Source organism: Anopheles arabiensis, chromosome 2 (assembly GCF_016920715.1).
Source record: "Anopheles arabiensis isolate DONGOLA chromosome 2, AaraD3, whole genome shotgun sequence".
Lineage (NCBI taxonomy): Eukaryota > Metazoa > Arthropoda > Insecta > Diptera > Culicidae > Anopheles > Anopheles arabiensis.
The window spans coordinates 92,850,233-92,866,209 of NC_053517.1; the positions used below are offsets into that span (position 1 = coordinate 92,850,233).

Genomic DNA, 15,977 nt, shown 5'->3' on the forward strand with positions numbered 1-15,977 from the left:
CGATCATCCATAACTCAAGTTTGCCTTATTAATTGCTCCTCTAGCCCCAACCGCTGGAAGATCTGTTTTATGACCCGAGGCGCACTCTTCACCGTCTTTGCCGTTTCCCCTTTTTGCTTCCTGCGTATGATCGGGAATGCTGAAAGAAGAATCAAACCTGTTTCGGATTCTTGATTAAGTTTCATCCAGTTTTGTTTAGCGTCATCCTTAGCCGCAAGCGCTGGTATTTAGCTCGCGCTGTTATCCATTAATAATGCTACCGTTCTGAATTCCCCATCTTGAGGTGGGAGGGGGGGAGATGTTGTCTTGTTGTCTTGGGTGGCGAGATGAATGAGATTCAGTTTTCAATTTTGCTGCTAATGAGTGTGTTGCATCGTTCACATTTAGCGATCCCCCCATGACTTCAGAAAGATGCTCCCGGAGGTAATAACATGTTATTAGAAAGAGTGGAGTTTATTTTCGTAAATGTTAGACTCTGCACAACCGAAAAACCAATGATTGGGCTCATTCTGTCTAACAGGCTTATCTTTGCTGTTTCTCATTTTCAAATTCTTTAAATGTCATCGCGTCGAAAATGCTTTGTTTAAATTCTGCAACAGGAAACCGGGTCATGGGGCGGAAAAAGAAACAAAACCGAGCAAGAATTGAGTATCCTTGAGATAACAAAATACCACCGAACAGATTGTGCTATTTTTCATTCGTTCAGATTGTTTTATTTTTGCGCTTGTGTTTGACAATTCGATTGATTGACACGGACCGATACACATTTCTGCACACATTGCTGCTGCTGCTGCAGATTGTCTGGATTTCGTTCAGAGATCTCTTTTACTTCTCTCATTTTGTCTTCCTGTTTGCTGTCGTTGATCGATAGATTTTCCTTCCAACCGGTTGGTGATGCATTCCTTCCCCAAAAATTAGTTTCGCTCCGACTGCAGTCTCTGTTTCGGTGAAACCTGAGCATCATGTACCGCATCGACCAGCGTTTCGCCGCTCAGCACAGCCTTCAGCGATACTCGATCATCGACCGGGACCGCTTTCGGGACGTTCGTTTCTTTCGTTTCCACCACAACCGATTCCTGCGGGATTTCGTCCAGCCCGACACGGGCAGCCTTCTTTGCGGCGCTTTCCGCCACAAGCTGGACGGGATAGTCGAAGCTGTAGAAGAACCCTTTCGGATCGGCCGATACCGCTTCGTCCGGTTGGTCGTCCTGCTCGTTTTCACGTTTCTTCACACTGCGCACGGCTTCCACGACGACTCCCTCGTCTTGCTGTCCGCCGGAGGAGACACTGGGTGAGATGTGATCCGTGTAGGGGAGACTCGGGTACCGAATGAGGCTCTGGTGTTGGTTCGAAACGGCTGCCAGGATTTCGTCCTGCTCGGGCTCTTCCTCCACCGTGTTCGCTTGCACCGCACGGTACGGTTCGTCGGAGCCGCCGGACGTTACGTCCGGGTTGGCACGGGCCAGGTTTGCCGCTTCCTCCCAGGCCTTCAGGTGGGCAAGGCGGGCCTCCCGCACTTCCGGTGTGTCCGTGACGGGCTGCAGGCGTACCTCCGGTCGGTTGTCGATCTGGTGAAAGCCGAGCCCATCGGACCAGTACTGCACGATCACGTCCTCGCCGAGCGGGTTGACGTACTGGTACGAGCCGCGCACTTCCCCGTTCGCGTTGCGTGCTTCCAGCCGGGCCTGATTGTGGTCACTGTAGCCGAACATTGCTCTACCGAGCCCATCCTAGACGCCAACATGAAAAGGAAATGGGAAAGAGCAAACATTTGGTGATGAAATGTTTAACGTGGTGGGCTTAATGTTTTGACATCAACTCATAAAAATGTTACCAAAATAGCATCAAATTCCATTTCAATGGTATGAGTTCTAAAACAATACTGGCACATATTCCGTTTAGGACAATCCTTAAAGACCACATGACAAAGCAAAACACTAACACTAATTAGATTATTGTATTGAACGATTGAGCTCATTTCTAGACATTAGTAGTTTTAAGCTGGTAGTTCTAACATGACATGTATGGTGAATGCTCAGATTGAACTCCTTAACAGACTTTTCATGTGCAAAAGCACATTCTAAAACTACATTTTACGTTTGATGGCATGTCGGGTGAGCCCGTGGTACAGTCGTCAACTCGTATGACTCTATAACATGCCCGTCATAGGTTAACACCTAGAATGGACCGTCTCTCCGTATCAAGGATTGACTATCCGGCTGTGTGTGGTAATGAACGAAGTTTCGACAGCCTGTTCGTTGCATAAATAATTGAACGCATACTTAATTATTATTATAGAAATTCTGACTTTTCTCAGTATTCATTAGATGAGCCAATAAACAAGTAATTCTCTACACTAATTTCAGTAGGTCATGTTGAAGAATTAATGTTAGCGACTGATAATTAATTAACAAGCATCAAGTATCCACAGGTTCAAAAATGTACAGCTACAACAAAGCCCTATTAAAAATTGATATTAAAGGACTCCTATTAAAGGGATGAACATAGTAAGTAGTCGAGGTTCACACTTAATTGATCATTCTGTAAATAATGTTTTAATGTACACGTACATTAACGGTGACTATTAATTATTGAATTAAAAGCAACACTACAAAGCTTCGGTCCAAATTATGCACTGCCCAACACAGCCTTGAATGTACTATTAAATGCCTTGCCGAATCGATTGTAGCTACGCTTTACCATTGAGCCACCGTAGCCATAAACACGTTATCATGTGCAAAATAAAACCATAAAACCGACCAGCGGACATCAAGGATTTACTGAGCGCTAGCGTCCTTGTGGGCAGTTAGCCAAACGGATGCTTGGTTTTGTGCAAAACAAGTAAAACCAACGCGCAGTTTGGCTGTCCTGTGTCCACCAGCCCATAACGTGAAGGCTGCTTTCAACAAAAAAAGAGCGGTCTGCCGGACGGTGGCCGGCAAATAAATCTTCCTCTCTCAATTGTGTGTGCCAGCCTCTTGCATAATTTGCCATGTGTAAATTAATTCCGCACCAACGTACAAAGCCATCCTGTCCATTGGAAGAAAATTGCAGCCTAGCCTACCTGCCCGTGGAACTGCTTCGCCTCGTACTCTTCCTCCACGTAGTCCTCCGGATTGTCGATCAGCCGGCCGTTGTAGTAGAAGGTGGCTGGATCCGCCGGAACGTTGCGCGTGTAGCCGAGCGGATGTTCGCCCAGCTTTGCCGCGTACCGCAGGTCCAAGCTTTGCTGCGTGATGTACTTTTGTGCCTCCTCCGGGCTGATGTTGACGAGCTGGATGCGTCTGGCAAGGAGCAGCGGTGTTACCAGCTGAAAGATTGGAGACAAAAGCAAAAGAAAGAAAAAAAAAAACAAACGTTCATGTCACATTATTTGTGATTCAATTACTCTCTTTCTCTCTTTCCTCGTCCCCGGAGACTGGAACAATGCTCCGATTAGCATGGAATGGATTTGAAATCTGCGCCTCGAGCGGAAAGCGTGTGTCGGTGTGTGTGTGATAAAGCGACAGTTTTCGTTTGACGGAATGTCGTAAACATAAAAATATAATGCCCGCATTGACGGGAATAGCAAATTTGAAACAATAATATTCCTTTCTTCCAGTCCAATCTCGAACAGTAACCCCCCCAGGGGGAGAGTTTCTTCTTCGCTTGGTTATCGTCGACGGTTCCCGATGCTTTTTTTTGTCCTCGATCCCTGTCTGGCGACATTATTCTTGCGCTCCAGAACCCAAGACCACGCTTTTGACACGCTGCCAATAACAGCCGGGGAGAGCCTGAAGGGAAGAAGGCAAACCCGGTGGTGCGAAAATAAAATAAACCAAGCGACGAACCGAAAGATATATGCTGCAGCATATAGAGACGCGCAGCAACAGTGGCCGTGTAATGCGTTTGGCACGAACAGGGCGGATTTGGACGACGCGCTTGTAGACGCGATTGTGTGCGATAGTTTTATGTGCCTTTCTTGCTTTCTTTCTTGCCCCTCCGAGCAGTCCGCCGCTGCTTTTCACTGCCAGAGTGCCCTCGAAAAGCTCGAAAGATGGTAATCGCACAAAAAAAAAACCGAGGCGAGCAATTCCGGTCGTTGTGGCATTGAAATTATATATCGTTCCGCATTGTAAACGGATGGTGGTGAAGTTTGGTTTCTCCTAGTTTTTTTTTCGAATGACAGAACTGTTGGAATTGGTTCAAGCATAATGCATAATCATATCTTACTGGTCATATCGCTGTAAATTGTTACACAGGCGAATGGCGAATGATCGATGCAACTGGCGGCATCACTGGTGCTGCGAGCGGAGTTGACCAGTTGCAGTCAAAAATGTAAATTAAGTTACATTCGAACAAAGTACCAGAGAAGTGTTATGATGTAATTTTATACTGCATTTCAATCGATGCGAATGATGCGTATTTGAATTATATGTTTCGTTGGTGGCATAAAAAGATGAAGGGTTTGTTTTTTCTTGGCTTCACAGCATCCGAAAGCAATTTCGAAAATACGGTAGCTATGTGTCTCTGTCAAACTATGAGGTTATTGATATTTGTCGTAGAGTGTGATTGGAATATTTAAGCACAATTTAGAAGCTGTATGCTTCTCAGTTACTAATTTAAACGTCATTTTGATATGAGTAACAATTATGCTTAGTAATAATAATTTGATCAAGACATATTTTTAATTCGCAACTTATCATTGTTCATTGCGTTTTATATTGATTATTATAGTTTTTTTTTCTTATCTTCTACCTGCTTATGGATTTGTTTCAATTTGGCCTTCTCACTTTTAAGGTATTTTAAAGTGTAATGAGTTTCTTGCTATTATTTAGTAAGTTGTTTTATTCTATTTTTCATTTTATACACGGGTTGAAGGCTGCAGCTAGCTATTTGTCATACGTAATTTAATTCTTCATGTATTCTTTGTCCCTTTTAACATCCCTTTTTAACATTTAACCACTCAATCGATCAAAGATCATAGAAACAACGATAACATATACGTATTTTCATTATCGAATCAATAACACATCAGTTTGTAGAAAAACATTTAAAACGATTTTAAGGAAAATCCACTTTTCTGCTTAAAACTTTTCATTGTTTGCCTTCAAAACCGACTATTGTGTAGTGTAACAGTTTTCACTCTTTCACCATTTCACTCCGCTTAAACCGCATACCGGTACCGGAACGTGCAAAAATGTCCATAAAGCGCTATGGCAAAAAACGCAAATTCTGCTCTCCAAAATGCCAACAAGGAGAAAGATTTATTCGGCAAAACTGAAAGAAAAGGGTGTGAAAACAATTGCAACTACCAACCATGCCGTGCACTGGCTGTTAGCGTAGGTTGTGTACCGACTGACCCACTATTGCGCCCCTGACAGGTGTGGTCTCTAAACGAGGTCCACTCGCTGCACCAAAAAGAAAGGGAGTGGAGCTAGCTGAACAGCACTTTGTATTCACCTTGACAGTGAAAGGGACGCGCAGAAAGGTGAACCGATCCCGATCCGGCGGATGTGGTACTGCGGGCGACACGTGCGCGACCCACAGCGTGACAAAATTGCATAATGAAGTGGTTGTTGTTTTTCGAACCGGGCGCGAGTGTGTAAATATAAATCCGAAATATGGAACCAATGGGTGTGTGTTTTTTTTTTTATTGCCCTCCCCCCCATCCCTAAGTGGGATTTAGCAACAGCAACAACGGGCGTTTCAATAAACCAAAACCCTCTCCAGAACGGGTGTGCGTCACCGAGAGAGCTTGTTCATCATCGGGCAGACGAAACAAATGGCATGCCGGGCAGATTAAGGTCAAGCCGGGATGGGTTTTGGTGGCTTCACGCGGCAAATTGCTTTATTTTATGGAAATGGGAAATGTTGTCGATTAACCGCCAAAAGGATCAGGACCGGTCCAATGGCATTAGCGTGCGTTACTGAGAGATTGGGGGGGAGAGAGAGAGAGAGACAGCGAGCCGAAGAACATTCATCAAAACCCGATAAGCGTCATTGAACTTGGTTTTAGCGAAATATTCAAATCATCATCGAAATATAGACATCCTCTCACTCCTTTTTTTCCTTCTTCTCGGCGGATATTGAAGTGAATGAATATTTCATCAGTCAAAATTGCTTTTTATCTTATCCAGTAATTGTTCCAATGAAAGCGATGACCCAGCAGACTTGCGTAAAAAAGCAGCTATTTGTTTTTTTTTTCGATTCACCTCTCAACAGAGTGGGTGAAAAGTAATGCAACCGTCGTTCGGGCTTATTGTGATTGATTACGGTGCGGCGGGCCCTAGACCATTTTGCTTCTAATCGCCTTGGGCCGTGATTGAAATGTAGATTGTTGTTTAAGGTTGAATGCTGGGAGAGATATGTCAGCTCTCCAGCTAGACAGAGCTGACAGCTCCAAAAGCACCGTTGACTTTCCGAGAACTTAATTCTAACGTCAGCAAGGCACCAAACACCTTCCAAACACTCTGGCAACAGTCAGGTGCGGCGATTTGCTCGAGATGAATCACCGACATTGTCTCCTGCAAACCCTTATAATGGGCTTATAAATATTTCATGCGATTCTGGCTGCTTTTGGCAATACCAATTCGGGACGGGGTTTTCCCCCACAGTTTACGATCTTAAGTTGGATGGTACCATTCGGTGAGTAACTGATATTTTGGATTATTGCCCTCTTCCGGTTCGTTACTGGAATACTGGTTTCTTAAAACGATCTAGTCACGATCCCATTTGGAGGAAGATTACGCATCGCGGGATTTCTTCGACATATACAACAGGCATGGTCGGACGGATCCTAAACGGAGCAGTCGGCAGTATCATTATCGCTCGATTGTCGTCATTAGCCCGGTACAGGGACCATGGCCTTGATTTATGTTTTATGTGTGTTTGTCTATGACTCCATAATGTCATCTTTCTTGGAATAAACAAGCGCGGGAAGAAGCGAACCCCAAAATCGTATCATACTAAGCTGAACAGATAAACAAGCTGTGTCCCCAGCGATACACGATTCTGTAGGTAAATAGATACAAGTGGAACGGTTGGAACAACAGTTTGCTGCTGCTATACTGCCCGCGGCGCTGGTCCTCAAAAAAACGGACAAACACTTGACGTTTGATTGTTAAATGTTTACCCTCCAGGGGCATGTGGGTTGGCAGTAAACATCGAAAGATCATCGATGAGTGTTGTCAGTCGAGCGATTAATTTCGTCATCGATTTTTCGGTGACGACTACGGCCACACTGGCTGTGGCGTCTGTTAATAACTATTAGACCTAGAATTTATATCCGTTTCAGGATCGAATTCTAGCCAGTGGAGCAGCGGGTGGAGATGTTTCAGTGTCCACAAGAATGAATGGGTTTTGTTGTTGTTGTTGGTTGGACAACTCGATTAAATACAATCGTCCCATAAAGCTGATAGGCGTGCGTGCGCGTCCAAAGAAGGCCATCAAAGCCGGTAAGTTTTGCATAAATTAGTGCAGCTGACCGTTTGCCCACACACTGGATAGGTCACTGAACTGTTCTGCTTGTGTTTATGCGCGTGTGTTGGGAGAGAAAAGTTCACTTCCAGAGCTTCGCAACAGGTTCTGGAACCGTATCAGGACGACTGGTGGCGATTCCTGGCGTAGCATCTTCTCCTACGGGAACGGGTTTCCATTGCGCGATAACCTTGAACCAACCGCGCGCCGTGTATTAACACCCATTTTCGTCCTCTTACATTAGCATTTGGCGTTGCTTAGAATGTGGCAAGAGAGTCCCGTCCTGGGACCGTGGTCGGGAACCTGTTCCGCCACGCTAAATACTGCCGTTTTGGGTGGAGTGAACTAACTGTTCCCGTGGTGTGACATTTAGAGTCAAGTTTTTGGAAAGGGGCCGAAGGTATGCAGTTTGGAAAGTATTTACAAGCGAGAAAAGAATCGCCCAAAAATAACAAACACACACACACATATCATTTCATCGATTAGTGAAGTTGCCAGTTGATACTGTGGAGGAACGCACGATTCCGCTGCCGATGTTTGGGACCATTTGGTCGTACGTTCAGGAACTGGGGTCTATTTTTGGACACTTTTTTGTCGGAACATGCCGTTAACGGTCGAAACAACGCTTTAAAGCGACGGGAGGATTATCGGAGCATGTGTGTATCACGCATCCGCATCCAATCCACGACTGTGTTTAGCTAAAAGGTTAACGACATTACCCCGGGCTGCGATTGTAAACGTGATAGTGGGAGAGCAATCTGCCGAGATATTCCAGTAATCCCGATACTTTATGGCAGTGCAGGAAAGGAAATCAAAGACTGGAGAAAAAGGCAGTTTGTAACAAAAACAACAACGGATGCAACTTCCAAAAGATGCATTGTGCACTGTGTGTTTTGTGGTATTTGGGAGGAACGGATGGAAGAGTGTGGCGCTGTTGACATTTCAAAGCGTTAGAAAGGATGCTCTTCGTGGGCTGGATTGTTTATTAAAGACTTTAAATGTGGGATTGTTTGTTGTCGATGTCGATAAGATACAGTTTTAAGGTGGCTTAAATGCTATTAGATGCTATTCTTATACTTCCTAATTCGACAACAAGCTAGAAGCTTAGAAATCTGATATTTGTTTTCAACCAAGTTCAGAGGATTAGGGGATGAAACCAAGCTGATTGTCAGACTTAGCTACGATATTAATCAATTTTGTGGTAATGTTAAAAAAAACCAACGAACTAGAATTTTGTAAAATTTCTACCTAGAATGTGTAGTTGTGATTATGAATGCCTTAGAGATCATATAAATTTATCAGTTATTTATAATTATATTATCAACATTAGCTCTACGCTGGTATCTATTTTCCAATTAATTTATATCAATTTTAGCTTCGTATTAACATTTAAAATTCAATTTCGTAATTTCATCGTTTCAATAACTTTGTCAAGTATAAAAATATTTCGATATTTTAATAGGCCGATAAGTGATAGTTTTGCATAACTAAGTCATATAACAGTTTTGAAAATTAAATTTGAATTTTGTCAAACTTATATGGTTTTTTTAAAGATAATGTTTAAATTATGTTATGTCACTGTAAATAAAAACACAATTTGCCCACAATAGATCTTTATGATACTGTAAGGTCTATTTCAACGAGTATGACAGTTATCAGGAAAAATTATCATTGAAGTCTTGTAAACTTTTTTTTTGTTTCATGTTTTATAATTGGATTAAAGATACTTTCTACAAAGCATATTGAACATCTAAAGTATACAACCTTCTTGTATACTGTACAAATATGTAACTTGCTTTGAAAATCACTCTTTCAAACAATTCAAACAGTTCAAACTAAATGTTGCAAATTAATCAACATCATATATCACTTTTATAAAATACACAATCTTTCAAAAATTCTCGTCTACTACTTTTGTACACTCACACTATCTCTAAAGTATTTCCATTGTACTCCAATTCATCTTCCCTTTCAACACTTCATCGAGGGATGGTATGGTGCAATCGAAATGGAAGCTACTCTACTCTACCACCAAAATCACTCCCAGACTTGGCGCCGACCAACTTTTGGGGAAGCGTAAAATTCGTGTCCAGAATTTATATTTCCACTTTTCGGCCAGTCCCAATCAAGGCAACACGCAGCAAACGCCAAAGAGTGAGCGAGTGACAGCGAGCGACCAAAAAACTCACTCACGATTTTAATTCCTGGAGTCAAGGCCACAGAGCCATTTACTACAACCCTTACTTCCTCTTTCTTTTGCATCCCTTTCGCTTATCGCACAGTTTTCCGCCAGTAAGAAAGAACCCTCCCATTATCGTTCTAATTTCCCACTGTAAATTACGACCATTTTCACGCATGCAGGGGAAAAAAAGGTGACCGACGTACCGAGAGAACGGTTAGAACTTGTATCAATTTCTCCATGGCTGTTGTCGCACGGAAGACGCACAAACGCACTAGGCACACGCCGGAGCTTTTACGTTAATTAACTTTCGTCCACACGGATAAGTGGGTAAGGGCTTATCAGTATCACCGTCAGCTTCAAGGTGTTTCTGTTTTTGTTGCTTTTCCAATCAATCAAGAACACTAATTTAGTAGCACACAGTACCGCGTGCACGATTACACAAACGCATAAATCTCGCACTACGACGACGTGGGGTACCCGCCCGCCTATCCGAAATCGAAATCGAAGCTTTCGTTCCCGCGACCACGAAAACAATAACCGCCGAGCGACGCGTGTGACAGCCTTTTTATATGGCCATCATCATTCCTTGCGTGTTACCGCGCCTGGCCCAGCCCGGGCCCGGGCGCGTCTTGTGGGGCGCTGTTCGATCGCTACGAGGTGGTTTCGCATTCTTATCCCCAATTTGCACGCGTTCCGGAGCAGTGGAAGATATCGGAAGGGTGGAAGCCGATGTGGAGGAGCGCAAGCATACACACAGACAAACGAATGAAGCGAAGAGCGAAAGAAGAACGCCAAGAACCTGGGCTTCCACGCACCTCGATCCTCCACCGGTCCGAGCCGATGTGGATGGGAAGATAGAGCTTGTGTGTTTGTTCTTGTGCTGTGTTTTCCATTCTGCGGTTCTTCTTGTCCACTTAGAAGACGCGGTGTATCCGTGCGAGAGCATCGTTCCCTTTCCTTGGACGTAACCTTTTCGCTTTTTGGAGCAGAAGATAAGCCCCAGCCGAAGAGTGGCAGTTAGCAGCAGCAGCAGCGCTTGCTACCCTCACTGATTGCCGTCCTGAAATGTGTGTATTTGCACAAGCAACACAATAACTTGTTAGAGGCAGTCATACCGGGAGGGACATTCTGGAGCAGTATTGAACTCAAGCAAATGTCCAACAGCTGTTGTCCCGTCTATACACCGTCCTCGAAGGCTAGAAGAAGGTACACCTTCGTTTGCTTAAAGCTTCGGTCACAACAATTAAAGAAACACAGTGGTCACCATTAAGGAAGAGAAGGAACGCAACAGTCCAGGAAATAATTGCTACATGCAAGAAGTAAATTGGCTCCGGTAGGGCTCCCATCTGATGATAAGAGGCGAATTGAACAGGGCTAGTTGTCATTGCATGTTTTGCACGGCAGGGAAGATATCGGTGCCGCTGCCTAGTTGTATCGATACAAGAAGGATTTATTGAAGGCGGTGATAGCCTTTTAATGCCCATGGTAAGCAAACCAGGAAACATGTATAGAAAAGGGGGTTCAATTAATAGAAATGCATTGCTTTACAATGCGTTGTTTGACACTTCTTTTTACACCAATAGCTACGAACAGTCGGAACGGTATGATAATTTTCTTGCGGTCCTGCTGGCTCTCCCAACGAATGGTAGAAAGCGTTTTAACCTATTGACCGAATGAAATGTATAATCTCCTTCACGAACAGCTGCCCACACCTTTAGAAGATTAAGAATTCCAATAAAACCCCCAACCATTCTACATCCCACACAGTCTCACAGCAGTGGCGCAGAAATGAGGTCATTCAAACGGGAAACAAATGAGCGGATTAGAACAGAACCAAGCATTTTCTTCTGTTGCTCGATGGCTGAAATTACAAAGCTGCACGATACAAGGACGCCTAAAGGATGCAAGACTGTTGTGCGTTATTTTGGCTCAACACTGGCTGAGAGTTCTGGTTCGATGAACTGACCGCGAATGTGAAACCAAAACCTCTAACGGCAAAAAATGTCTACAAATTCTCATCACGCGTTATGTGATAGCCTTGCTGTCACATTTCGATATGATTGATCAGTGAGAATGGGATGTTTTGTTTGTTTCGTCTTATTTTTGCACGAAAACTCTGCCAGAACTAACTGATAAGAAGAGATGGGAAAGAACACTTTGTTGGAGACATTTCTGATATTTAAACGAGGGTTTGCCTTGATTGGCTCGCAGTTTGGAGCACACAAAAAGGAACGATAATTCAAAGCGACAGTAACATGGTTCTGATCTCCCTCCTTCAATCACAACCTGACACATCGCTCATCATGTCTCCCCCATGGCAAGACATTCAATGTTTGCTGTTAGTTTGGTGTAGTTTTGTAACCACAAATCAAGATCATCCTAATCAATAACGAATCGATGCATTTCGCAACAAAATAAGTCACCTTCTTCCGAGCGACAGCACGCAGGAGAAGCAATCGCAAAGGCAAACAGTTACGGGCAAATGCTAGAGGCGCAAAAGCGTGATGCGTAAAGCAGCAAACACAACACACAAGAAGTATCATTGGAGCTTATGAATATTCATCGCACTCTGCCGTCTTCGTCGTGCTGCACGTCTTCATTGGTGGCTGTGCGCTGAGGTGGGCGGGTGGGTGAGTACAGTATGACATGGGCGAGTTTTAGTGTGTCCCGTGGCCATTCTTGATGACTGATGACAGAACGTAGCAGCTACCAAAGAGCTGCTGCTGTACGTTCCCGGTTCCAATAATTCACCTTCCTAATGAGTCATATCGCGCGATCGTACATCGGTTACGATCGGGAGCCGGTAAACAATATGTCACCATCGATGGGCAGCGCTGGTGCTCCAAATTCTGGAACGTTCAACACACCTCACACAAATTGGAGGTAAATGTAAAGAGCATCAATTAGATGGTCGGGCGTTTTTCGGTAATGCCTCGTTCGTCGTTCCGTCATGTGCGAAATGTCAAGTGTATGAGGATCGAGACCCCTAGAGGAGTTGTCATAAAACAGGAATTGGACTGTTAGATCATGAAAGCGTTTGGATTTACATTCCATCAGATTGTACGCCTTGAAAGCATGATCTTCAGAAGAAAAACATAACCCAAAAATATCTTACAGCCCTCAAATACGACTCTTTCCAAGCAACTTCTCTTAAGAACCGTAACCTTCCCACCCCATCCGCTCAGATGCTCCACCGTGCTGCAAAACTGGCCCGGCAAGTGATATTTTAAGATCAAGTCTTGCGTACCGCCCTTCCGAAACCGAACCTTCTTAAGCCGCTGCCCGGTGTACGATCCCGGGCACCGATCGGTGATTCGATACGTTTGTTCACGCCCCATACATTTGAAGTCCTGCGGGATCTCTTGTCCCGGGCTTCGGCTTTTGCTGTTGTTGTTAACAAACATCCACTTTTCTCCTCTCCCCTTTCCGACTAATGTATTTCTTCCCTTTCTTTGTGGTGTCTATGTTCCGTCCACCATCCCCTAAGCCGACGAACAGCATTACCGGTAATAAAGTGCTTGCTGAATAAAATCAATTTTTATGGGGTATTATTAGTTTCTTGTCCTTTTCCTCATTGCCAGGTGCGTCTGCAGAGGAGCGGGGACGGGAATGAAGACGCTGCACGTAGTCCGTGTTGCTGTCGGAGGCTTTTTGCGACTTTTCCGAACCCACGGGCTCCTAGGGGAATGGGAAACAGAGCCACACGTCCTTGACACTTGACGTTTGCAGTAGGCTTGGGACTCGGTTCAAACACGGTTAGAGGAAAGCCGTACGTGTAGTAGCATCGCTACGAAGCAACCACATTTGTCGACATGCGTTAAGTGAGCAATTTATCGAGCATAACCATCGATTTTGCAGTCAGAAGCTCTTGTGGACACACAAAGATACTGACGGTACAACTAATGGGATGCTGGGCAGGTTTTTCTTGGCCTTTTTTTGCTATGAAGTGTACCCAGCTGCATAGAGAAGCGCTTCTGCCACCGGTCAAGTTCACGGCCTGTCAGCAGACCAGAACGGGCGTTTCTTCGGAAGTGCAGACGCACACGCTGTCTTGCTCCCACTGACATGCAATTAATTAATTAAATGCAATCTATCATCGCATCGTGAAAGCTGGTGTGACGGCGCAGATGGACTGACCGTCCGGTTGGTGCAAAGTGTAGGCATGTAATGGAATCGTATTAACGTCGGCTTGCAGATGGTTGGATGTTTGTAAGTAATTTAAGTAATTTGTCGGCGGCGTCGGACAAACAAAACAAACATGGGGTTTCCGGCGAAAGAGGTGCGAGTGTGAGTGATCAAATCGCAAGATAATCCCAAATGGATACAATGTGGGATCGTTTGACACCTTGGACTCACAGTTGCTTGAAGGAAGTCGAAGTAGATTGGTTCTACGGGACATTGCTGTTCATTTCAGTTAATGAATGCAATATCCTAAAATTTGCCCAAAATTTTTGTAATGCTTTCTATGATGATTATAAAAGTTAAATAATAATATTGCGTAAATACAAATTACAATTGGCAGAACTATCAGGTGAATAATTTACTAAATTATGTTGTGATGCTTCTTATACTGGACTTAATGTCTCGATCGATTGATGACCTTTATTTTAATTGTATATGAACCGGCATAGCTCTCTCGTATCTTGTTGTCATTGACTTTTTTTACCTATTTATAGATCCATAAGAAAGTAATCAATTATGTATGTTTCAATGTGTGATTTTGTATATTCTAGATGTGATATTAGTAGAATTTTATTGATAAATTACTTGACGAAGACATTTTTGTGAAATTCAAATGATTGAAATTAGATGTTTTATCGAAGTTATTAAAAAATATTGGACAATGGGCTGCTTTTATCCATAACAATACGTTTGAGAGTTATCGTGGTATATCCTCCTTTAAAATTAATTTTTTAAAGGTTCGCCCACGAATGACTCTAACTTGCTCTTATTCTCTTCGTTTGCTAATGTCTTTACTCGAAGCTTTAAGAGAACACTCACCATAACAAGACAATCATTCAAATCAGACAATCTATATGAATTGACATTTCACCGTCGCTCCTTCATTTTGGTAATCAATTTCTCTGTCTCTTTATGCGTTCCTACTACCTGTTTGCTTGACTGGCATGGTTTTATGATGGACAGTTATCTTGAGCCTTGTTTGTAGGTACTATAATGTAGCGATATCGATTTTTGCTCCTGCTTGTTCTTGGTTACCTAGCTGGAAAACATTGATTGGTCTTCCGCATTTCCATGCCAATTTTGTGGTGTTATACTTTCTATTATATTTTCGCTTTTTTTTCATACTTTATTATTTTGAGCAAATGAATGAATTATTTACTTTAATTCATATTTCTATAGAAATTTCATTCATTAACAATCATTTTTTGAAATTCTTTTTTTGTATATGTTTGGACAAGAAGAGCCTTTAAATGCTCGATCCTTAACCGGGCAATAATCCCAGTAGAAGGTCTGCAGTGACGGAATCGCAACCCCGTATGCAAGCGGAGTAAGTAACGCTACACTGTTCTTAGGGAAGAACGGAACTGACTTTATTCATTCATATCAGCGTAGCCGTTCTACGCCGCTATCTTACTCTAGCGATGCCTAATCCTAATTTTCCTAATCCTAGTTTCCTTATGCCCTATGTCCTTATCATGAATACCCCCACCCTTATTTTAATGTGGCTTCTATGCCCACGCACTTTACGCGCGCATCCTAATTACTAACACTACTTAAACTACTAATCGCACAAGCTGTCCTAATCTATAAAGTGGGCGTGGCCTTCCTATCTAATCCTATGCTATAGTTCATCCTACTTCCGAATTCATCCTAGTTCTAGTCTTAATCCTAATTAGTTCATTTCTATTTTTAGACCTTGTTCATTTCTGTCGGCGACATCCTCCCCCCCGTAAGCGCTCGTAGAGGGTTACAACAAAAAAGGAGCCGACTGAACTTACTTTTCTTCTTTTTCGTTACGTACGTCTAGCTTAGCAACTTTTGCGGCAGGTCTTTTTACCATCGTGGTTCCTACACGCATTACTACCGCTCTCACTTGCCCATCCTTTGCCGTATCAACATCTACTACTCTTCCCTTTATCCACCTACCGCTAACCTGTTCGTTCGGAAATGTCACAATATCTCCTATTTTTAGTGGTTCTGCTTTATTTAACCATTTCCCGCGCGATATCAATTGAGGTAGGTATTCCTTCACCCATCTCAACCAATAATTTTGAGCCGCTAGTCTGGATTTTTTCCAAATAGACCTCGATGCCTCGGCTTCAACAATGTCTAAAAGAGAAGGTGCGGCCTCTCCGGAATAACCAATTAGGAAGTG

At 43.4% G+C, this 15,977-nt stretch overlaps 1 protein-coding gene across 1 annotated transcript; it reads right to left on the reverse strand.

Annotated features, from left to right (window-relative positions):
- Positions 1-682: 682 nt before the first annotated feature.
- On the reverse strand, positions 683-10,183 carry LOC120896569. Its single transcript, XM_040300783.1, has 3 exons — positions 9,844-10,183; positions 3,065-3,310; positions 683-1,730 (listed from the first exon to the last, which is right to left on the reverse strand). The coding sequence occupies exons 1-3, from the start codon at positions 9,877-9,879 to the stop codon at positions 915-917; spliced, it is 1,098 nt and encodes a 365-aa protein (XP_040156717.1). The 5' UTR covers positions 9,880-10,183; the 3' UTR covers positions 683-914.
- Positions 10,184-15,977: the final 5,794 nt, after the last annotated feature.